Below are 25,166 nucleotides of genomic sequence, written 5' to 3'. Positions count from 1 at the left end.
GTCTCAATCTAAAATGATTTTTACCATTTCAAATAAACTTACAAAACATTCAGTGAAATTTGAAAGTGAGATTTGTCCGATACTCTCCACTTCAAAGTATTTTTTTAAATGACGAGTCCCATTCAGTTTAGATAATTATTACAGATCCAGCCTCTAAAAACCAATAATTTTAGAGGTGTAGATAGATAGATAGGTAGATACTATCTATCTATTTATCTATCTCCTACTATCTATCTATCTCCACCTATAAAATTATTGGTTTTTAGAGGCTGGATCTGCAATAATTATCTAAACTGAATGGGACTCGTCATTAGAGATATTTTAAACTTTCAGTACAGGTCCAAAATAGTAAAATGAGGTGTGAATCTTGCAAGTTTGTCTGTCTAAAGCCCCTCACAGCAAATACCTAGAATGAGCCCATTAAGATTAGTCTGATCAAATCCACACAGAGAGGAGTAATGGCTATAGAAACCAACATCACATCAACAATGCAAATTCAGAACATTTCTATTATGATATTATTGTGGTATTTTTGTTCTCCAGAAGTATAGCTTCAAGTTTCATTTTCACCTCTCACATCCCTCCAGAGTCTATATATTCCTCCATGAACATAATCTAAAATAACAAGATTTTAATACCTTCAAAATAAGGATTAGTAATCCATTGAAGATCCACGTCTAAATCTGTAAATGTAAACTATGTATTATTCTTGCAGCATTATCCTGTCAAAATCATTTTATGTCACTTTCAAATACTAATTGTCAGTCTAACATGGCGCTGGAGTCTAACTTAGTGGAGCACCTTTGTGTCTGATCAATTAGGCTACTGATATTTATACATAGTCAATAAATCATTGTGACACATTAGATGGGCCTTGGCTTCTAGCAATTGGGCCAGAATATATGTTTTCAGAGTTATAGCATTTGAAAAGAGTGAATTTAATTGTCCACCCACCTGCCCTGAAGATAGTGTTAGTGTTTTATCCCTATAATATCATAATACACGTTTTCATCATACACTGTTAATTTAAGATAATTAACCCTGTGATCTATCCATCATCCTTGGTGAATTATTTATCCAAACAGTTCCACATTCACCCAGAAAATATATGATGTCAGACGCCCTGGGGAACAACATCTGGGGAGGTTTTTTGGCTTTAATTATGTTTCAGTTCAGGCTTACATTAGATCATGGCATGTATGGGAGTAATCTATATGGTACTGCACAGAGGAGACAGTGAAACCTATAATCAAAACAACCATTCTATACGTCCTCTGTAAATACAACCTTTGTGTGGATGAGTGAAAATAAACGACTCAGCATTTTTACCTCAGACCCCCTGGGACTCCTGGGGGACCCCTGCGTGTGCCAGCAGCACAGTGTGACCACACAGAGACGGTCATTAAATAGGAACTACTCTTATTAGTGACGTTTCCCATCGGACCGCATTCTGTGTAACGCAGCGGTTCGACGCCTGGAAAGTGACAGGAGAGCCGCCAGTTGTTGACATTTTTCTCAAGCGTTTTAATTTGTGTTGTGCTGACAGAAATGGACGACCAGGGGTGTCCGAGATGCAAAACAACCAAGTACAGGAATCCGTCGCTGAAGCTGATGGTGAACGTCTGCGGTCACACGCTGTGAGTATTTACATCTGACAGCTGAAATAAAACAAAGAGTGACGACGTTTTTGCTTCAAACTGTGCAAACAGACGCATACCAACACAAGAAACCCCTGAATTAGGCGGTTAAGTCTCATTTTAAAACTATTTCCAGCTGTGTCAAGCTTTATATCTTCTCTTAAATCTCAATAGTTCGACGTTAACCTGCGAAAGACGTTGGCAACATTTTTTAAACTTCACGTGCTTTTAGCGAACAGCCAACGTTTTTTCGTGCTATGGTGTTGTTCATTAAGGAATTTAAAATAAACCTGTCGGTTTATATTTCCACGTTCGTATTGGTAACATAATATTAATACTGTTAACTAAGACTAAAGATAGCATCAACAGGCTAGCTCACAGTGTATGCTCTGTCACAGTCTTGCTAAACATTGTTAATAAACCTGGCAGACAGCTAGCTCTTATTAACACTCCATAGGTCGTTTTCACCTGTCCTGCACTGCCTGTTTGTGCCTGTCTTTAAAAACTGGTCGAAGATAAGTAGAACATGCGTTGAAATGAAGGAGGTGCACAGTTGACCTACTGCAATGATATCCAAGGGATCAACAATAACATCACTAAACAGATAAGATAAAATGGAATACATCTGACTGGAAATTGCCATAGCAACTATATATATGCTGATCCTCAACTTAAAGAACAAATACAAACTAACCTACACTATGACTGCATTGCATCATCACAGTATGACTGGTATATGCTTTTTATCCCAAACTGATGAATCGTGTACTCTCTTTCTTATGGATCCTGCCATAGGTACAAGTAGGGACAGAAATCATTCCCAGACCACACACTGACCAAACCTAAGCAATTAAAAATGCAACTTAAGCATAACCCTGTCAATCTTATCACACAAACTTAAACATCTGAAAGCTGAGCCCTAAACATACAAAGCAAATTTTTACGTACTAAACCGCCTGTGGTAGGTCTGGCTTTGGTGGGTCAGTTATTGCAGTTCTACTTACAGTATAACTCTGGTGGGATTTGTAATTTTGCATAAAACAGAAAATAATAGATAACAAAATTCCTATTGCAAGTTACTGAATTATATTTGAAAAAGTAATTACATTTTCAGTAAATTAAATGTATAGTATGCAAATCAAAGAAATGTAAGCAAGCCTTTGCTTTTATCACACTGTAACCAGCACTGTTCTTTTCATTAGAAATGACTAGCCTACACTAATCCTATTGAATACTGCGCAACTGTTTTAAATGTGCGTCATCTTCATGTCATTCAGTAAAACATGTTTGCGGTGCATTTTCCAATATTCAGCCTTGTCATCTGTTTAAAAATTTGGTCATTTAAATGAAGCGCTTCATACAGTGACGATGGTCGCCTGATGAGGGCATATTTTTTTGACCCTGTCTGTTTATTGACCGTACCATCAGGAAGTGGCCGTGCTTTGTCATCAGGTCAGTGAGCTCATAACTCACTGCCTCTGTCTGGATGCAGGGCTACACACAGAAAATTAAAATGATTCTGCAATGAAGCAATTTGGAAAGATGTCCTAGCCCAGGTCACCTTGGATTTGTTCCTCAGAGCAGGTCGACGGTGAATTAATGCAGCACTTGGAAACTGCTGTACTCTCAAACTGTATTAGTAGTTTCATCACAGATATCATTTGGCTTTTTGTTTGCAGCTAGGCTTCCTCGAGAGTCCATAGCTATGGAGACCTGCACTGTAGCATAAGCAATGTGTTTCAATTTCACACTTACTGATTTCCCATTTGGTGTAAGCAAAGACGCTATGTAGAAATAGTGACAAAGAAAGAAAGGGAAATATGAAAAATTTGAAATTGGAAAGGCAAAGGTGTACATGTACATACAGTTTGTCTATTTATACTCAAATCCACAACAAACTAACAGAAGTAAGTGTAAAGATGCATCATTCCATATACCAAGTGCAATTCTTGGTTTCTGCCAAACTCTGAAGAGTGACCTCCAGTCACAATTGTTTGTGCCGACAGAAAAGTCCTAGACTAGAATCTGTCCTTTTAGATTCTTACCATAGTTTATTACCATTTTTAATGTGAAGTTCATTGGATCCAACACAGATTGGAGAATTCACTCCTTTTCTCTGTTCACTAAAAATAGATGTCTTTGAGTTTTGGCCTAGGTTGGACAAAACAAGTGATTTGAAGATGTCAGCTTGAGCTCTGGAAAACTGCAATGGGCATTTTTTCTCTATCTTGTGAATATGGGCTAAATAAGATAAGATAAGATAAAAGTTTATTTATCGCCAGCTGGGGAGATTTTGGCAATACAGCAACATGTGATAGCAGTGGGAAGAAAAATAGCAGCAGAGATAGAGAACATTTGAAAAAAAAAATACAAAATACAAAATAAAAAGTAGTAGAATTATAGTAGACTATATATATGTACATAAATGATTCAAATTGGAATTAAATTATCAATGCTGAGTTAAGTCATTAGCTGCAGCCCTATTTGGACTCCACACGGGTTCATTCATTGAAAACCATTCTCTACCTTGGCCCAGTTGAGTGGCCATTCCAGTCTGGACTGACCAGGCTCCCTGCCCCGGCGATGCAATGCAGTATTGAGCTTCTCCACCTCTAGCATGCATCTAAATTTAAACCCCACCACAGCACATTTTGTATCCCTGTCACCGGGGGCATTTGATGTGTGTTATTTATTACCCTTGCACAATGACACTGGGCTCATGTCCTTTGGCATTTGACACTGGGCACAGGCAGGCACAAATGATAGTAGTTTAGCCATATGGTGGGGATTTGAGGAGTCCACCCTCTATAGTACAGTCACACCTCATTAAGTAGAAGCTAGTTTTCCTGTGCCTTATAGTTGATATACAGTAGTCAAGTGAGAAAATTTTTTTGTAGTTCGTGGTCCCAGAAATAAAAGCTCTCCATAGAATTTGGAAAATGCATACGTTGGTTTGACATAAAGGCTGGAAGCAGGGAAAAACAGCTAGCCTGTCTTTGTTCAAAGGCAAAACAAAATGTGCTTAGCAGCACCTCGACCCCCCCTGTAGAACCGTAACTTGTTGTTTTTCCAGTTCAGCTGCTACATGGGCTAAAAAAACAAGCTATAACATATTAATTAGCAAGCTTTAGAGGTACTAGTAGGCAAATTTAATGTTTTTTTGGCAGGGGCAGGCTCACTGTTAACCCCTGTTTCCAGTCTTTATGCCAAGCCAAGCTGTCTGCCTCCAGGCTGTAGCTTTCTATTTACCATAGAGACAGGAGAGTCTGTATGTTGCCTCTCTTCTAAGTCTCGGTAAGAATATCTAAATGTTTCTTTAAGTGAGAATTCAACGATTTACATGGGGCAAGACAGCCAATCAACAAGCTGGAAATTGATTGTGTTGCCTTTGTTGCTGATGGAGCGCCTGACCTCAGCCCTACCTCAGGGTTAGCTTCTGTTCCACTTGTTTGTGATTCTGACTCTACAGTATTTCAACACATTATTGTTACATTTTTTTTTACAGGAACATTGAAATTATCATTTTAAAACACTGAAACCTGTGACTCTGCCCTAGTACACCTAATCAAAGATTTATTTTTTTAAGATCACACAAGCCTATGCTAGCTTCCTGTGTAAGCAATCATACTCCTGGGCCTCAGCATTTTTTGACTGTGCTGCTGCAGGTACTGTAGGTCACAAGACAGGACAAAGTGTCATAGGGGGTTCAAATCTGACACCAAGCCAGCCTGCTCTGTCTGGATCAGTCATTGCTCTGTGAAGAGCATCAGCTTTTTTTCAGAAACGAATGAATCCAGCTCCGGTCTGTTTATAGTGCTGTGTTGTTTCTGCTCTTTCTTGTACGAGGTGGCAAAGATGCAGGCAATGTCACCAAGGGGCGGTGGAGGTTGGGGGTGGGGGTGGTGGTGGTGGTGGTGTGGAGGCCTCTTTGCTGAGCCAGGAGGACCCTGTTTACCCTCCTCTTACCACCCCCTTCTTTAACCTGCTGACAGCTGCAGATGGGAAAGATAGGAGCCTGGAGCTCTGAGCAGGACAGGTGAGCGAGGGAGGAGTCAGGAGTACTCAGCCAGTGACAACAGCCCAGGGACACAGAGATGACAAGCTGCAAGAGATCTGTTGGCTCGCTTCAATGTCTGTTCAGTGTGCAAAGTAATATAGCATAGCCTTGTCCAGAGATTTCTGAGTCCCCCTTTGATTACAAATTGCAACAGGCCAACAATCTGAAAGCTGTCACTTAGAGAAGTCACATTTCAGAAGAAAGATGGCAGATTGACTGTAAAGGTCTCCTTCCTCCCACTTAGACGTTCACCTCTTTGCTCTAGAGTTACACAGGATTTCCCCTTTGGAGAGTTCTGTTGTGTGGTCCATTTATGGGGCAGGGGGCAAGCTACGCCCCTCTGCTTACCCTGTGTTGATGAATGGATTCTTTGTGGGCCTGTGGAAACAAGCTGAATCCCTCCATCTACCTCCATATGGCCAGGCCTATACATCTCCTGTAGCCTGGGGCCGCAGTGAACATCTGCCTCTTCCAGGGTGCACTTGAGCAGGGGCTCCTCATGCTCTGAAGCACCAACTGGACAACGCAGATGTTTCAGTCCGCCACTCAGCTTTCATTTTTATTTTGTGGCTTCATCTGCACCAAGCTCATCTGACTTGCTTGTAAGCTTGTAAAGCTGTACCTGCTTGCTGTGTGGCTGACAATGCTTGGCGTCATACTTGGCAGGTTGGGCTTATTTGACCCATATCTGAGACGCTAGACGTAAACAGCCAAACTCCATGGCTCTGCAGTTTCTCCTTTAACTGCTTTTTGTGTTTTGAATGCTGCTGATGAGGCGAAATGTCTTGCATGATGACTCCGTCATGATTGTTCTAATAGGCTCTATCCCCTGGAGAGGTTTTTACTAGGCGTCAGTGTCTAAGGCCCAGGCCTTGACTTTGGAAAGAAATGACTCAACTATACCATTAATGACGTGAAGTGAAAAATCTGACTTTTTCCCATCAACTTTGCTATTTTTATTATGAAAACTGTCAGGACTCAAAAGCTGATAGTGACATTTGGAAACCAGATGTTGTCCATTTTTGTGAAGGTTGTCACAAGCGGGAAGGTGAATTCCTGTGGAAATAAAGCTCCACAGAGACTTAATTAAAAGAGCGTACTGTGCAAACGTTTATCCAGGCCCTCCACCCCATCAGGGGAGATTTAGGAACATTCCCATTGTCTTTGGTGTCTACTCCTCTCTTGAGTGTGACTGATGGGTAAACGCCTACCTGCATAAAGGTGTGATTGATGGCTAAGCTCAGGGTTGGGCCCTCAGGTAGGTCTGTTGGTTGCCTTGGAGTCACATCGCGATGGTGCATAAAGTAAACCTTCCTGTTTGAACCCGGGCTTTACCTGAAATTCCCTAACATTATCGGAGTGTTGCTGCCTTTTTTTTCACGGGTGGAGAGGCGTGCTCTTTTCCGAGGAGCATTGTGATTCATGGCTGCTATATGAGGAACCAAGGGCCGTCTGAAAAACTCATCATGACTGTGCTGAACTCCTACATATTTTGTCTTGGAAAGTAATCGCATCCATTAAACAGATTTACAGTAGATACTTTGATCAATAATTGCCTAGATTTCCATGGTATTTAAAAATGTGGCTTAAACTTGTCTATAATGCAGCTCAAACTTGTCCATAATGCAGCTTCCTTTCACTTAGGCACCGTGTCAGGAATAATAATGACATTTTCTGGCAGAAAAGGGAAGAAGGTTGGAATTGCATGTGGACATGCTGAGGTTTTTTAATGTTAAATTAAAGCCTTAAGTACAAATAACAATTCATCTTAAATTTACCAGTTAAGTAAAGAATACACAAAATGCTGCAATTGTCCATCCGTACTTCTTTGCTTTTCCTAAATTAGGTAGGATTTAGTTCGCCCTTATAATGATAGACTACATTGTGAGCTGGATTTTATCATATTATGCAACGTGGCAGAATGACTGAGGTCTGTTGAAATAACAATAAAGCAAATGTTTTTCCAGTGTAGACAGACACTCCACTGATGGGGTGTCAGACTAATTTCCTCTTGTCTGAGAGCTGGAGGCAGCCTAATCGACATTCCAATCATAATTCCAGCCATCTTTGAGCACTTAGAGGAAATATTCATGTGCCCCATGATCACCCACTGTGCCTGATGATAACTTACAGACATAGAAAAAACACAAATTTGCTTAACTCTCAGGAAAATTGTATTTCATCAGCCATATTCGCCTACACGAACACAGCTGACCCTCAAGCCTGCCTAGCAGGGTCACCTCTGGAAACGTCCAACTCAGCTTGATGCTATGTTCTGTTTCGTTGTCTTCTCTCCCGTGCAGATGCGAGAACTGTGTGGAGATGCTGTTTGTGCGCGGCTCGGGTAACTGCGTGCAGTGCGACACGCCCCTGAGGAAGAGCAACTTCCGCGTGCAGCTCTTCGAAGACCCGACCGTAGATAAGGAGGTGGAGATTCGCAAGAAGGTGCTGAAGATGTGAGTGAGGGGGACCGGGAGGGCGTGGGGTGCGCCTCTGCATGTTTATGTGTCATCTCATGCCTCCTCCCACTTCTTAAGCCACCTTTGTCTTTCTCATTACACTGTTTGTTTTGTAGACAATCAGTCTCCCCAGGGGGGCTCAAACGGGAAGGCTCTTTCCCTGCCAGGTTTTTACTCCTCAGCCCCTCCCTGCCCTCTCTCTCTCCCTCTCATCTGTTCTTTAATAGCCCCTTAATTGACATCTAATGTGTGTCTATTAGGCAGTATGCAGACATGGTATTATAAAATGGTTGATTTAATGGAGGCTATTAATGTCAGTGCATATTTGCTTTCCTCAGGTTTTACTATTTGTATCATCTGTTCGGTTCTTTCTCTGCAGATACAACAAGAGAGATGTTGACTTCTCCAGCCTGAGAGACTATAACGATTACCTGGAGGAAGTGGAGGACATAGGTAGGAGCACCGACCTCAAGGCTTCATCTTGAAATGGATGGGAAAAGGGATGCTCACTCGTGTAACGATTTCTCCTCAACTCTGGCTGCACATGGAGATTTTTTTTACAGGCATTAGCATGGCATGGATCAGCAAGTAGCTCTGCCAATGCCAAAACATCTGGACTGACCATCCAGCACATACTTTTAGAATGGGTGTATTAAGAAAGCTGGAGATGTATCAGTGAGGTGAACCGGCCGCTGCCTCACTGATACTTTGTCCCAGTGCAGAAAAAAAAAAAAAAAAATTATTACTGTGTGTATTATACATTTTCAAACCATTAGAATTTCCATACATTAAATTTTTCTTGAGTATGACATCATCTCAACGTAAAGTCTCCAGGCCAAGTAGGACAGCGAGGGCAGGGCCAAGAAGACACTAACGTGAATGTCAGTATCCAGTTCCTATTAAACAATGATGGCTTTTAGCCTTTAACAGAAGGCAAAACAGCTCCTGTGGTCTAGGTCATAGGTTTGGTGCTAGGAATTTGCACCAGTGATTTTTTTTAACAGTTTTTAACCTTTTAAACCCTAGAAAATGCTCCATAAATGGCCCCTTAAGCAACGTTTAAGTTAGACATTTTTTCCACAGTTTGACAACAGCCTATAAGTATATATTCTGTATCTACACATTCCAGTGTGTCATTAAAAATCTGCTGTCACTTCAGTTGAAAGAAATATTGAATTACCAGATGCCATTTTTAAGGCAGCACTATCCCATCAAATGGAAAAGTCTTGAACCTCATTTTATACTTTTTGCTGCCTTTCAGCTGGACTTATTTGTTATCACTGGAACTCTCTGGATTGTGACTATACTTTAGAATAATAGTGTTGTAGGTTTGAGCTGTGCTGTGGGTAAACTCTGTCAGAACCAGGCCGAACGACGCGTTGTTTGACCAATCAGAAGAGTACATAGTTGTTCCAAACAGCCGAAGTCAGGGTGAACAACTGGCAGTCATAGAGAGGAGGGGAAGCGCACATATTCAGACAGTCTCTCTTGGAAGACATTCATAGTTTTGCACTTTGTTGTCCACATGAAAAATGACAAAAATAGTTGTGTAAAGGATCAAGAAGGAGAGCTGAGAGAGAAACTCGGCTCCTTCCTCCTTTCTCACCTCCACACAGCTGGCCTGACTAAAGCGAGCGTGAATGTCGGATCATTGGTTTCAAAAACATACAGATACGGTTGGACACAGCCCCCCAGTCCGATGTCGGAAAGGTGTCAGGGGAGGGGTTTTCTGAAGCTATTCAGCCATATGACAAGCACTTTTGGTGGAGCATACCGGCTCCTTATTGCTGTTTTGTGTCTCCTGTGTAGTGTATAACCTGACAAACAACATTGATGTGGAGAACACCAAGCTGAGGATGGAGCAGTACCAGAGGGAGAACCGAGATATCATACAGAAGAATAAGGCTAAACTTGTACGTATCAATATTTTCTCACACATGCATAACACCTTCATTAATGTTGAGAATTTGGTGCTTAAATAAACACTAGAGGAAACTTCTTTTCGCTCATTCCCCTCCTTGGAGAAGTACGAGTGGAGGGTCAAGTACAATATGGCATCACTAGGGCTGCTGGTGATTCAGCCTTGTGGTCAAAGATTTGACATAAAGTTTTGCAACACCCCTGTTCTCTTTCCTGCGCTCCTCAGACACGAGAGCAGGAGGAGCTGGAGGAGCTGCTGTTGCTGGAGCAGCAGGGCAATGAGCAACGGAGATTGGAGGTGCTGCAGGAGGAGCAGAGGCAGCTCAACGCCAAGAGGAAGAACAAGCAAGCTCTGCTGGATGAACTGGTGAGAAACTCACATGTTGCATGTGTGTTTATGTCCACACTGTAGTGAGGCAAAAAGCAGTCACATTAGGACAGATGTTCCATGTCTGACATACACACACACACACACACACACACACACACACACACCCTCAGCCTGAGGGTTCGTAGCTGTGAGATCATTAAGAGCTTATTACCAGTCATTGTGCTGCAGGCTGCATTGTTCTCATTCTGTGATTCCAAAGCCTCTTGCTCCATTGTGTTGAGCTGCAGGCTTGGAAGTGATTGTTCCTGCAGAGCGGGCTGCTGAAGGACCATTGCAGATAGCAGGTTAAGCTGTATGTTTGTTTGTTTAAGGCACAGGGCCTGTTGACTGTAGGCAGATGAGATCAGATCCCGCCCCCCTGCCCCCCCTCAGGGAACTGTCCTGAGCCCTGGCATTTGTACGTCCCTGCTCACTGTTCTCACACATGCACACCTACACACACTACCACACACATCTAGATTCATTGTTGCTGTTTGCTGAAACAGTGGTAACTAATCAATAAAAAACATCATTGGGAACTTGTAACGCCCTTCTTGATTATTGTTCTTATCGAACACTGAATTTACATTGTCTGCAGGTGTATTTTTTCTCAAATTTTTAAACTTTTGTCACATCTTCATGATTGCATTAATCACGCAATGTCCTCCAAATAAAGAAATTAAATTCACACAAGGGCCTTTCCAAACCAGTGTAACACGCAAAAGTGAGAAAAAAGTGGGATTTTTCTGCAGTCTGACTCGGACTTATTTGTGTTGAGAGCCGTTAAATCTCTTGGTTTATTGTTAAATCCTAAGACACCTCTAGTCTGTCCTGCCATTGCTGCCCACCCTATCAAAAATGTCCTACCTCTTTCAGTGCACAACGTGTCCAAGCTTGTGTTCTTAGACCTCTCTGCTTGGCAACACTCCACTGGAGAAATTGAAACGTCCGACCTTGCATTTAATGGAGGTGAAGGCGACGCAGTGCACTTGAAGCAGCGTCCCCTGCAGTGCCACGGTTTTGTTAATATGGCATGCATCAATAATGTGGCAGCTAGCCTGAAAGCACCCTATGCTCATGGTTATCCAGTTAGACAGAAATGTCTTTGGGGGGGGGCTTGACTGCTTGTGTTCTCATCTTTTCTCAACACAAAACAGTCACAAAGCAGAAAGGCTTCATGTACAGGTGTCAGCTGTTTTTGCCAAACAAAGAACTTCCTGATGAAGCAGTTGGTTGCGTGTGCCACATTCACCTAACATTATCTCCTTTTTCTCCATGCAGGAGCAGTCTCAACTTCCTGCCACCATCTTGCTTGCCCAACACAAGGTCCGTGCTGCCCAGCTGGAGACCCAGATAGAGCAGCAGAAACAGTCAGTCAAACCTACAAGTCTGTTTTCAACTGGAATCCATATGGTGAGTGCAACACTTTTGGGCACATTAGCTTTTTACCCCAGTTCATAGCATGAATTCAAAGTGACAGGCTCTTGATCCTGAAGCTTCTTAGTGTTTTTATTTTCTCCCTTTGCTACTATACTAGCACACATCAAAGTAATTCATTTCCTGAGCGACGTGCTTCCATGCATCATTTTTCTTATTCAAGTCACAGTAGCTCATTAAAGATTTATTATAGCCAATGGTCAGCTTTTCCCCCATCTTGTTTTAAGTACTTTATGCTATTGAATGTAGACAACTGTGCCTCCGTTTCTAAAGTGAATCAAAATGGCTGTGACTGGTTATCACTAGTTGTTGATATAATGTGTGCCAGAGGACATCTGAATGAAGTTGAACCTCTCAGCTTCCCACGGCTGAACCACTGGACGTCTTTTAAGTTTTGAGTTGTGATGGGTGGTGCCAGCATGTTTTTCGGGGTTCAGCTCACATTCCAAATACATTTCATTCTGTCTGCAGTGTTTGGGTCTGTATGTGTGAATGGGGGATAAAGCTGCTTTCTTTTTCGTGGATGATCAGACTGAAAACAGCACTATATTTAAAACATGCAAGGGGCTGCATTGATGGGGCTGGGATGTTTCAGGCACTGGTGAGACAATGAATTAGCGCCCAGGAAGTCCAGTTGGAATTAAAGATCCACAAGTTTGATGATGTATCAGATGCCAGAGCACTGCACTGTGGTTTATAACATTATGAGGAAAGATTTTACAACACTGGGAAGTTACTTTGGCTGCAAATATGTATTTTTTTGCTGTGGCAATAATGAGAGAAACAGGAGAAATGCAGAGTTCCTATAACAAAGTAATATACAGGAATGTGCATACCTTGGCTTAGGTTTGACTTCTTTGCCAGATGACCCTTTTTTTTCTGGATTCCTCTGCACTGACACCCCCACTGCATCAGCCGAGTGGCCTCATTCAAATGAATGACGGGGCTACATTTTTTGAACACAACCTGTCAGACTGGGCTTTCCTGCTTCAAGTGAAAGCAGAGTGAGCACGGTGTAACAGGAGACCTTGAAGAAGCTATATGTACCAGAAATAACAAATAGCTATTTCTGATGCGCCAATGTAGGTTAAGGTCACATGGTTGTATACCTCTATCCACTGGTGGTTACGTGGTGGTACGTCTGAACAGTTAAGGCCTTGGTGTGATTTTAGTTCAGTGCTAATTTAGACTTTATGTGGTGTGCTTGTTGGCGATAGAGTGACGATAACAGTCCAGACCTTCAATAGGAGGATGTTTCTCCGTGTCTGGTGCTTCTTCAGTGTGGGAACAGGCCCTCACCCCTTCACTCATGTCATCACATTCCTTTGGGCGAATGGTGGGACCCACAGAGAGAGCATGTGGGCTCTGGCCGCTCTGAGCTCGCAGCTTTGTGCTCACCGTGTCTGGAGAGACCTTCCATTTGGCTGTCGTTCAGGTTTTCAGTAGTTTATTTTCATTTTACTGTGATGAGATAGGCTGTGTCATCACCCCCACCCCCTCCCCAACAACCCTCATGAGGCATGGTTGTCTTCCCACAGTTCAGTGGTGCGTGGGAGAGATATCTGCTTAGCACTCACCTAGGCTCAAGGTGGAGCTTGGTTTTGACATACTCAAGTATAACCCATAAACTTTGTTTGCCTATTTCGAAGAGTTTTCCACTGGCATAGCTATTTAAAAGGTCTTGGTTAAATTTATCTGATGCAGTCATAATCAGAGACTGTACAAAAACATTAATTTACACATTAAACCCCAAAGAGACAACTGGCTCATCCACCACCAGTGGAAACGTGTTGAATTGATCCAAATGGAGGATGTGGTGCTCTGACTCTCACCCCCTTGATATACAGCATGAAGTTAAACTTGCTGATGGAGAGAGAAGCAGCATGATTATGTTGCTCTTGGCTTCTTTTGTGGCTGTTTTTCCCTGCTTCTTTCTTCCCATTTCTCTTCATCCTCCCGTCCCCGAGCTCCTGTTGGTGGAGCAGAGCTCTCACCATGCATCTGCTGTGTTTTGGACTGCGAGACTTGAGTCAGGGGAACGTGTGGGTTTGGATTTCCCTTCACCTCAGAGTCCATAAGAGTGACTTCTGTTTGACTTGGTGGGGTTTCAGCACAGAGCGGTGGATTCCTGCAGATTGCTGGAATTTATTTATCTGCTAGGTTGTGGTCCCTTGTTCCAAGCAGCATTTCAGTTTTTCTTCAGCAGAAATTAGGGGGAGGCAAATGTAAAAACACATTTCTGAAGCAGGGCATTTCCATGATGTCCTTTTATTCACATTTAAACTGATCTGAGCTTCTCTCTTCACTGACAGTGACTATCAATTAGTGCTAAATAAGCAATAGATTTGTTTTTAAAGAATAACCGGGCACTCAAAATAACCGTTAGTAGAAGCTCCAGTATCGATACTTTGTTGTGAAGCATGTACACAAAGGAGAAACAGATTTTGACATTGATGAATGGACAGGGGGCTGATTCATGGCCCTTTGTTTTTTCAACTGGATGTTTTTGGTGATGTGTAAGTTCACCAGTCACAGAGTCATAAATCCATGGTGCCCCGAACAACCCCTACCCATTCCCATCACCACCTGCCCCACCCGTCACTTCAGCCAGCTGCTTCACCCTGGGCCAAGGTGAGCCATCACTGGTGGAATGACATGTCTGCCCGTCTTTGAGCTTTCCAATCCGTGGAACGTGAGGATGCCAATTCTTCCTCAGCTTCCCAATGACTGCAGTCTTTATTTAAAGAGTGAGCTAATGTCGCATCTAGTTGTGTCATGTTGTTTACTAGGAACATGCAAGGGAACATTTCAGCCATTCTGGCACTACTCTTTGCCTGGGTGATTTTCCAGGAATAGGTGAAGGGGACTCCAACCCTGATCCTAATTATTCCGGTTGCGTGTTAGCATGTTGTTGAATGGATGCTTGGGGAAATCAGCCGATCCTGAGGGAAAGTAGTCTCGGTCCAGGTGTGATGTGGGGTGGGATGGGCCTGGTCTTGCCTCAGGAATGGTCTGGGATCACTCACTAATCCCTCACTTTGTAGGCATTCTATTGAACCAAGACACACATACACATGTGCGGGTGCATACACACACACACACATAAATGCACACCCTTAGCCAGTCTGAGTAAACATCCTTTGAAGAATAAAGTGTCTTTCTAAAATAGACGTCCGCTGATATCAAAAGAGACTCTCTGTGTGGGAGGGAGGCAACTATTCACTGTTTAAACAGGTTGCTTGTTGTTGTCTGACACATAAGACTAGCCCCAGTGCCAAGTCCGATGACAAGAGTCATCAGACTTGGCACCTGCTATGAGCAAAACATGGACATGAGTTGGGGTTCATTTGCACATAAATTATACAAGAAAAGTGAACCTTGTTTATTCTATAATTTGTATACATACAAAGTTTGGGGGAAAAGACACATTTATTTCAAGTTCTTTCCAACTCTGACGTTGAACCAATTCAATAGAGCGGCCTATATAGGCAGTGGTGCACATTTCTGGTATGCAGGTACACATACATGGCAAAATCAGAAATGAAAAACATCCATTTGTTTCAATACAAGCCTTTGCATTCCAGGCACCAACTGAACTGGGTCTGGGTTATTGGATAGGAAATGCTGTGAATGGGATCACTTTGGGTGAAATAGTTTGCGCTGTGAAGCTGTTTCAGATAGCAGTAATGAAACACTTATGGATGCCAAATGTCATAAAACTCAACAGAAGAAGAGGTTGACAGCAACTGTCAATGGTCATCAATACAAATTTCTCATCTACACGCTTTTCTTGTCAACACATTTCACCCAAAGAAGTAACCTACTGTGAGTGATGTCCAAAAAACAACAAAGCGGCTACTTTGGCATTCAGCCACTTGCAAAAAAACTTCAAACCAAACGCGAGATATATTGTCTAATCCCGCATCTAGCAGACAAAACAGGTGCATTTTATACAGGCTCAAAGGATTTCAATCATCCATTATTTGATAAACACGAATAGAGCAAGGAGCACACAAATGTGGTACAAGCCATTGCTAACAAACAATCTAGTCAAGCTGAAAAGTCCAGTCGCCCACTTGCTAAACAGGTTGAATGAAGAACAACAGCAAGTTCAGTGTAATGTTTGCTTTATTGAAGCGGCTGGGAGTGAATAGTGAGGTGCATATTGATATGAAGTGGGAATGCAAATAATGCACAAAGTTAAAAGCAAAGTTTCAGTCTGCTGTTTTTTGGGGGCTGCTCTTTGATGACTCAGAGATCACCACAAAAACCACCTCGTGACTCGACAGACACTCCACTGAGACAGAATGGATGCTCTTAAAGCAAGCAGGAAAACACTTGGCAGTATCCTCTGAGTATGACTTGGTCTGGATACTAAATACAAGCATTCCAGATTGTTACTCCAAAATGAACATTGTGATTGAGATGTCTCTTAAACTGCCTTTGAGCAGTGCAGCATGCAAGAGGAAGCACATTCACCTGTCAAAGATGGCCACAGAGACATTTGACCCAAAGCCAGCTGTTGACCTGTCGATGGACACAGTTAATCAGAGGCTCAACCAAGGACTGGGCGGTGCATCTTCATCATCTGCCATGCAACAAGCTGAAGCAGAGGATTATGTTTATTAAGACCAAGCTATATATGGTGTGACTTCCTAACACCATCTCCTGGTGCTCACCTAGAAACTGACTAAAAAAGTACAGTACATGCGCCCCTGTTTATAGGGTATTACACACAGACCAAATTGTAATATGCCTAAAGTGGACACCATGCATGCAAGGTTTAAGCTTTACGCGCATGCTAATAAAAACACAATCTTATGTTGAAAGTGTTAATTTCGATATCTTTCAAATCAATACACAGAGGCTATGCTAACCTCAATAAAGTGAAAAGTAAAACTGCTGAGTATTTATTTAACGTTAAAAATTTACATGAAATGACAAAAAAAAAAACACTAATAACAAACATCATATGCAAAGGCTGATCTCCTGAACCTTTTTTGATTATGCTCGTTATAGTAGTAGTACCTGGCTTTAATATTGCGTGAGTAATTGCGTCTTTAACATGGTTTAACATGGTTGCTTTGTTTGTTTATATGAAGTTATTGTGCATTCCTGGTCAAAGAGTTTACGTGTGAGGTTGGGGATTGTCCTCAGCTGCTACAGTGTTCCATTCCTGAAAGCAGTTGACCGATGGGGAATCTCTCCACCTTGGAGCAGCTTTCAGCGCCATCTTAAATGAAAGGTCCAAGGTTCCAGCACTGCTGGGGCCCAATCCGCTCCTCACAGGCGGCAGTAGCAGCTGACATACCTGACGAGGCCAGCATGGGCACCTAATGAAAGCAAGAGGCACACTCGCACATAAACAAAGTGCGACTCACACAGACAAATGTGGGTGGAAAGTTTATCCCTAAACATAGATGTGTAGCTGGCTAAAATACCCTCGGGTTCTCTCTGGCTTTATTCCATTCTACACTTAGGCAGTGGAATTTGACTACCATAGAAAACACTAATACAAGTACACAGTCGCACACACAGGCTCATGCTATGAACTTGTTTGCTCAAGCTTGATTTACTTGGTTAAGTTGTCCTCTACAGTGACCTCTGCTTGGAAGACGTACTCGTCAGCGCAGGCCAAGCTCTGCTTTCCTTAACACTGGCAGACTGGCCTAACCTGTTTTTGCTGGGGAGGTTGATCGCTATGTACTCCCCCAACCCCCACCCACTCTTTCACTATCTTCAGCATTACTTTCATTTCCCTTATTCACACTCTTGAGAAATAATAGTATAGTAGCAGACACAGATATTAGTGTTCTTTATGTAAATTTGATTTTGTTTGTACATTTAGACACACAAAGCATTTACAAAACGATGGTTGATTTTATGTCTGATGTTGCCTAACCCCATGCACTTTGGCCTTTTTTCCTTTTTATTGGATAGCTGGCGTGTAGCTTGATAGCTCCAGGGGCTTGGGGAGAGGGGGTCAGCTCAGGGGGTAAAGAGAACCGTCAGCCCTGATTGGCACCAGCACATGTGGGCATTCACACCTCTGCCCCTGCCCCTGGCTTGGCCCTGTTTAGGTTGGCCTCAGCAACCCTTGCCCACAGGCAGACCAGCCCAGCCCGGCGGAAAAAGGAGTTGTCAGCTTTAGGGGCTTTGCGCTGGGGCAGCTGCCACTGGTCAGGCAGTTATATTTAAACTTGTAAGGCAAGGGGAGGCACGGTGTGGGCAGCAGCTTTTACACTTGCTACTTGCTGCTCAGTGCGCCAGTGGGAAGCCCAAAGCTCTTTATCCATACAGAAGCACTGGCAGTGCCAGGGCAGAAAGTGGAAGTGAAGGCTGTGGATGGATGGGATGGCACTACGCTGGCCCTTAACGAGGCTCATTAATTTCATCACCTATACGGAGCAGACCACTGTTTCCCTTTCCATTGTTCTCATTATCACTTTGTGCATGCCGAGGGCCGTACTGCCTCCGGAGCTCTGCTTGAACTAGCTGTGGCTCCTCAAACCCTCGGGAACCAAGCGTGGTTTTGCATGTGTGTGTGTGGATGTTGTGGGAAGGTGCTCATGGAGAGGTTAGTCTCTAAGCGACCTTGATGTGTCCTGCTGAGCTGCAAAGTCCGGAGACATGGGGGGCCTAGAGAGTGCTGATGATCGTACTGTGTATGCGCGCGTGTGTGTTTGTGGTGGCAGTCTCAGTGGTGACCTATGTTTTAAGCTGTGGACCAGTGAGCTTTTGATCAAGATTGGCATTATGAACATTGGATAAACCTCCTCCTTGAAGTAGCACTTCATGTCAAAAATTAAAAGTACAAAATGGCAAAAACACAAGAGTAGTAGTTAGCAGATAATTAAACTAAATAAACAATTTTGCAAAAAACAAAACTACAGAAAATTAGTGATTGAAAGAAATCGCTTCTGACAAAGACCCCATTCGTCCCTTGCTTTTAATGTCGACTATGGGACAGTTGGTGCTGTTGGTACCATGGGGGCAGACCTCTCATACCTTAAAAGTAATGTGACTTTTATGAGACCCCTGTCCCATAAAAGTCACACGAATGTCTGCCATATCACTCTGTCAGATGGGTTAACCCCGTTGCTCCCCCCGCCCCCCACCGCCTCCCTCAAGGAGCCGTAGAGTGCTAACAGTTTTCCAGGCCAGCACACCTGCCCCCCCCCACAAACATGAGGACAGACACCAGTGACTGCTTCACTTGACCTTTCAAAGCGCTTCGACTCTTAGAAATTGAAGCTGGTATTAGTAGATCACTATAACTCTATGTGGCCTGAGGTAGATGTAGGAAGATCACGGGTCTAGGAGAAGGAAGACTGCTCCCACTGGCGCGATGGTGATTTCCTCAAATCATCCTCCCCTGCGGTTTTATTAAGATTGATGGCCCCTAGAGTGTCATGTTAGTGTCACAGGGGTATTATACGAGTCTTTAATACCAGTTATACACAAACTTGAAAGCGTCATGAGGGCGCACATGATGTTGTGTAGGTACTAAGATGGGCCTCTGTGATGTTAAAAGCAGATGTTTTTGTTGGCTCTTCCAGTGGTGTTGTTCCAATGGCCCCTGGTCCCTCAGCCATTTCTGTTCTGCTGGGCCTGGATGGGGGTCCCCTTTCTCTCCTCCTCTGTTTCCTTCTTTCACCAGAGCATTTGGAAAACAACATTCATGTGCCGTAATTCACACAAGCTTTTAATAGGGCGTGATGAGTTCATGATTGAAAGTTGCAGCATTATTATTAGGCAGAGTGGAGGACAGAGCAAGCCTGAGAGGTTGCAGCTATGCATTACATGGACAAACACCTTGTCTTGTATCAGTTTAGCAGTTTTACTTTTTACATTTTTTTATAATGTATTCAGAAGAGCAAACCTGTTCTTGTGAATGCATGTCTTACGCCATGTTTTTTTTTTCAGAATGATGTGTCTCTGCCAGTTTTCAAGGTGCCCTTGCTGAGGAATGCAACAGAAATTTCTCTAGACTGGGGCTGGCTCTGTTCAGTCTGTCACTTAAAAATCTGATTTACTGCCCTTTAACTATCTGCAACTCCCAATTTGCTGCTTTCTTTCTCTGCCACTCCACCGTTGTAGACTTCTCTTCTTCTGCTTCTCCCTCCACCCCTTCATCCCAGTGCGTCTCTTTGATTGGCGCAGTAGGGGAGTTTAACAGTGCTGAAAGTCTGACAGAAGATGGATGGAGCGACTGAAGAAGTGTGAAAGTGAGGGAGAGTGACTGGGTTTGGGTTGGTTGGTCTGGGTTTCATTAGCCTGTGGTGGGGCTTCGCTGTGTTGGATGAATAGATGGGACAGGATGGGGGATCACTGGCACCTTGGGGTTAAAGGTTGAGTGAAAACTACAGAGAAGCGTGTCTCTAGTGTTTTGTGTTTTAAGGTAAAATCCAACAATCTAAATCTAAAGCATTTAAATAGTGTTTAGCAGATGTAGGCAATGGGCTATAATACCGTCTGTTCTTGGGTCCATTATTTGATTGGTTGTTTTTTCTAAACATGGCTAAATATCATCTTTTCGTATCCTTTATAGTCAAGGAGCAGGACTTCGATGTGGCTGATGTGATTTGATTTATTACATCAAAATAAATCAGTCAATCATGGAGCAGAACAGTTATTTCAGAAACAGTAGTTTCACAAGGCATTGCTACCAAAAGCTGTTGTGTGTGTTTGAGTCTAACTCTCACTATTTCTTTGGAAAAACCCACTCTCTTGCCGTCAATATACTGCCAGTATAAACCACTGCTGAATGCAGCAGGTCCGGACTTGTTCTGTTAAGGTAGTTGAAAGTCATTCTGGGAAGTGGGATTGGGTGAAAAGGATAAAATCCTGTATCACAGTATGTGTGATTGATATTGCAGTGTTGATATATCTTGTGATTTTGTACATTTTCTGAAAAATCTACTCAAGGACTGTTTAACAATAGAATACAGAGAAAGGAATGTATTTTTTAGCCAATATAGGGAAATTCAATACCTGATGTATGAATGTACATTGATGTTAAAAATATATAAAAATCCCAAACTGCCATAAAGAAGTCCTGCTCATTGATTTGCAACATTGTCTACAATGGACTAATGCAACCAGATATTTAATGGTAGGAAAGGCTGAATGAACGGTGCGACAAATTGCTCATGATAGATGTAATTATAGTGGTGTGTATATTGTCATGTTGCCCAGCCATATTGTGAAATGCAGGAAATCATACACTAAAGTAGAAGTTGCAATATTACAGAAAAGCTTAGAAAAAACTGAATCCCAGAATGAATTAAACACTCTTATAATAATAATATGTAACATTATAAGAGTATAGTATAAGTTTTCTCTGTGTGTGTGGTTATTGTTTTGTCTGTCTAACTGTCCTACATGCTGGCCCGGTTAGGACAATTACTATCATGTTGTGTTCGGCAGAAAACTCTGAATCCATTGCTGTCTCAGTGTGCATCACTTGTTGCTTTTGTCACTTCCAGCTCAGCGTTGCTTGCTTCATTTCCCTGTGGGTGCAATCGCATGGGCCACAGCATGTGTGAGGGCGGGCAGTCTGAGGCCGCGGGGCACATGTTACTCGTTTAGTTTGGTTTTCATCAGCTCCCCTCTGTGTTCTGTTGTTTATACTCCCCCACTACTCTTTTCTTTGCTCTCTCCCTTATCTTTTTATCTTTCCTTTGTCTCTGAGTTCCTTTGCTCCTCTCTAAAATAGTCAGTGTTTGTTTAGACATCATCTTTTTAATTCCAGGTTTGTTTCATGACTCTGGCTTGTCTTCTAAGTCTCATTACTTTCATGCTGGTGAATGCATCGTGGTCTGACGCTGTGTGGAAATTCCCCCTTGATGGCAGAGCCCCAAATCGAATAATTCTACAGTGTCCTTAAGAGGTATCAGGTTTCCCCCTCGAACACCATGGTCAAGAGCATTATGAACTCGAGCGGCCTGACTGAAATCGCAACTTTGAATAGTTATGGATTGAAATGGGTTTTTTATAAATCAGACTATAGTTTTCAATGCTTGATTCTGCAAATCTTGTGACTGTAGAGACCCAGGAGTGTAACATTTGCAATTCAACAATCCTAAGGATTAGCCCAGTGACATTCAGATATGATGCAAATACAAATAACAAAGCACTTTGTACGCACTTACACGAGTCTACGAATTTAAGTTTAATTAATTGACTCTCTCTTCTACATTTATACATTACCTTTTAGCGGTTTTATTAAAATAGCAGACACAGGGCTCCAGAGTGCGACCAAATTCTTTGAGTGTGCAAGATAAAATTTTACGTGGTCGCATTCATGGAAGTGGCCCAATCTGAGGGAAACATCACCCTCACATCACAGTTCTAGATGAAGTAGTTCCACACCCTCTGTTTTAGATGTACACATGTGCAAGTTTATACGACAGATGAAAGTAGCTCACGCCAATGTTGAAATAACACTGTATCCGGTGTATTCAATACATACGCATGTTGTCATTTCAGACTTTCTGAATATCGATTATAGTGACAAAATACTCTGACGTCTATGCCAATCATATCTATGCTGGTTGGAAACAACTGGCTAGCTTTAAAGTATTTATAGTGAATAATAAATAACATGTCATACGTATGCCTGGTTAATGTTCTGCGACGTGGAGTTTCCTATGACATAATCTGTGATCATTTTCCCACCATAGTTCTCCTGTATGACATTATGTTCATTTCTTCTTGATCAGATTTCCATTAGAAATAGCTGTTGAGTTGCCAGTGGCATGTTGACTGCTGAAAATATGCTCAGTCATTGTCCCAGTTAGGTTTCTCGACCAAACCAGCAGTACCTTGGAAAGTGAAAATGTTGTCAGACAGAACTCCTATTTCCAAACCAGTTGACCAAGAACCGGTCGTTGTTAATGCTCCACTTTGATTGACATTAGAGACTTTTCCAAATAGTTTTTTTCCGTTGGCGTCATCCTGATTGTGCATAGTTTCCAGTGTTGCATTGCACACGAAACAGAGACAATGAAGATTGTTGTCCTGTGTTGAATGTTGTCTCTCTCTCTCGTTTTTCTTCTCCAGCGTCAGACCGTGTCTCTCCAGCCTGTGCCCAAGATAGAAGAAGTTCTGTACCACTACAAGCCCCTTCAAGTTGAAACCTACGGACCCCCAGTACCTGAACTGGAGCAGCTGGGCAGACTCGGGTACAAACTTATTGTTTACTTACTTACTCATTGTTAGTTGTCAAGTTGAATGATAAAAGAATAACCAACAATGAGTCCATAATTTCCAGGAAAGAACAATATAATTTAATGCCAAGTAGATGTGTAGTTGTGTCAAATTTATAAGCAGTGATTTCCTGTAAAATTTCCTTGAAAGAACTACTCCATTTAAACATTACGTAAATATTAGGGTGAAAGTACAGCTAACCTGCTGTGCGCTGACTTATAATAGTGGTTAAGTGGAATGAATGAATTAAAAATAGACCAACTGAATACTGTCTCAATTTTCCTCATAATTGGTACCAAATTAAAAAGTGTCCTCCAGGGACCTTCCTTTCAGTTTGCAGTTCTTTTCTAGGAAATTCTAGGAAACTATGGGATAGGTAAGATAAAATGATTATCCTTAATCTTAGCTACAGTAGTGTAATGTTAAGGCTTTGGTACAGTAGGTTTAGAAAGCTGCTGGAAAGTCTGTCTGCCTGGGAAGCCTGGCTCGTCTCACTTGACTCTCCTCTGATTAACTGGGAGAGTGAAAGCAAATGGATGGGGAGAGAGGGAGAGTGAGACAGAGGAAAAGGGAGAGAGAGAGAGAGAGTGAGAGAGAGAAACAACCATCACCCTGCCACAAGCCGCCACAGTGCCTCTCTAGGAGTGTCCATTAACACACACAGGAAGTGCTTTCCCCGACGGCCCCTTTGGGCCAATCAATCCACGACGCCATTGGTCCAGTCCTCACCGAATGTAAGCGATCCATCAGACAGCCCAGCGCCGAGCCATCTGCGCTGCAACTGGCTGGCACTAAAGCCTGCCCACACACTGAGAACGGCCCGCTTTTATTGGGTGACAGAAGTAAAATGGGGTCATATTCTTTTTGGGCGAGCTCATTGACTTTCAGCTCTGCTTCACCCTCACAATAACCTTCATTTGGCTGAGATGTGCGTATTTGAACATCATGTCAGCATGTTTAGGATAAGGGATTCCTAGTTTATTCTTCTTTATTCTGCAGATAAAAGTTGATATTGACTTTTTTTGCACAGTCACATTTACCTAATTACCTGGAAAGTCACCTACTTAAGGTGAAACGTTTTCCTTAAAGGGTTGCGGGAGAGTTTTAGCAGAGTAACTGGTACTTATTTACATTATGTATTCAGTGAAGTGCTGAGGTCCTACTTCTTTTGGCCAGGCTGATCAATATGCAGATGAAACACATCTCACAATTTTTGCCGCATGCTGGAGCTCAGAGGAGAAAGGAAGAGGGGGGCGGTGTCAGCAGTTCAGGGGTCCAGGAGGACCGATGCTGGATAGGAAAGGCTCTGCCACAGAGATAAATGAGGTTCAGTTCAGTGAGGAACACCAGTCCCACTGGTGCAGGCCGCAGGCAGCGACACAGACAGGCCCCTTCAGACAAACCACAACTCCCAAGATGCAATGTGCTGTTAAGTAAAAGCAAGGAATAGTGCTGACACTTCTGCGCGGTTGGCAGTTTGTGATTCAGCTAAGTTTGAGGTTTTGTGCATGCAAGCTCAGATATACATAGATGGTCAAGCTTGCACGTACATATACATACAGACGGTGTCCCTCAAACCTGCTATACTTTTTGTGTCATACACATTCATACTCACCCCCGTTATTGCAGTCCCAGCATTTTGGCCACAATGGAACATGTGTGATGTGGTAAATATTCACAAGTGTGTGTGCAGAGGAGAGAGAAGGCAGACAGTGTCGAGAGGGTGAAAAGTGAGTCCCCAGTGTGGAGCGTTGGACTACAGCCCCAGTCCTATGACCTGTGAAGGGAATATGCTTGTGTGTGGAGATATGGATGTGCCTTAGTGTGGACGAGGTGAAAGGGGCTGTGAGGGGGCAGGTACTTATTTTAAAACACGGCTGTTTGTCTTGGTCAAGGCTCACGGTGACAGCAGCACCACTGGTGATTTGTCTTGGACACGGCCATCAAGTGAGACTGGAGAGTTGAGCTCACACACCCCCTCCCTTGTGGCCCCAGGGCCTCTGGGGCTAGTCTCTTGCACAGGATGTCCAGTCAACATAGGACTGACTGGAGCCATGCTCTTTTGTTTCAACTCG

At 42.9% G+C, this 25,166-nt stretch overlaps 1 protein-coding gene across 1 annotated transcript in view; it reads left to right on the top strand.

The window, feature by feature from the left end:
- The first annotated feature begins 1,464 nt into the window (after nt 1–1,464).
- The window catches only part of mnat1 (MNAT1 component of CDK activating kinase), a 33,627-nt gene continuing 9,925 nt past the window's right edge, over nt 1,465–25,166 (top strand). The window contains exons 1-7 of the mRNA XM_041953730.1: nt 1,465–1,637; nt 7,998–8,150; nt 8,533–8,606; nt 9,963–10,066; nt 10,300–10,440; nt 11,725–11,856; nt 22,945–23,066. Coding sequence (XP_041809664.1) covers nt 1,549–1,637; nt 7,998–8,150; nt 8,533–8,606; nt 9,963–10,066; nt 10,300–10,440; nt 11,725–11,856; nt 22,945–23,066 — 815 coding nt within the window. The 5' untranslated portion in view covers nt 1,465–1,548. The remainder of the gene's footprint in view (nt 1,638–7,997; nt 8,151–8,532; nt 8,607–9,962; nt 10,067–10,299; nt 10,441–11,724; nt 11,857–22,944; nt 23,067–25,166) is intronic.

Source organism: Chelmon rostratus, chromosome 15 (assembly GCF_017976325.1).
Source record: "Chelmon rostratus isolate fCheRos1 chromosome 15, fCheRos1.pri, whole genome shotgun sequence".
Classification (NCBI taxonomy): domain Eukaryota; kingdom Metazoa; phylum Chordata; class Actinopteri; order Chaetodontiformes; family Chaetodontidae; genus Chelmon; species Chelmon rostratus.
This window is presented reverse-complemented; position numbering and strand designations above follow the sequence as displayed.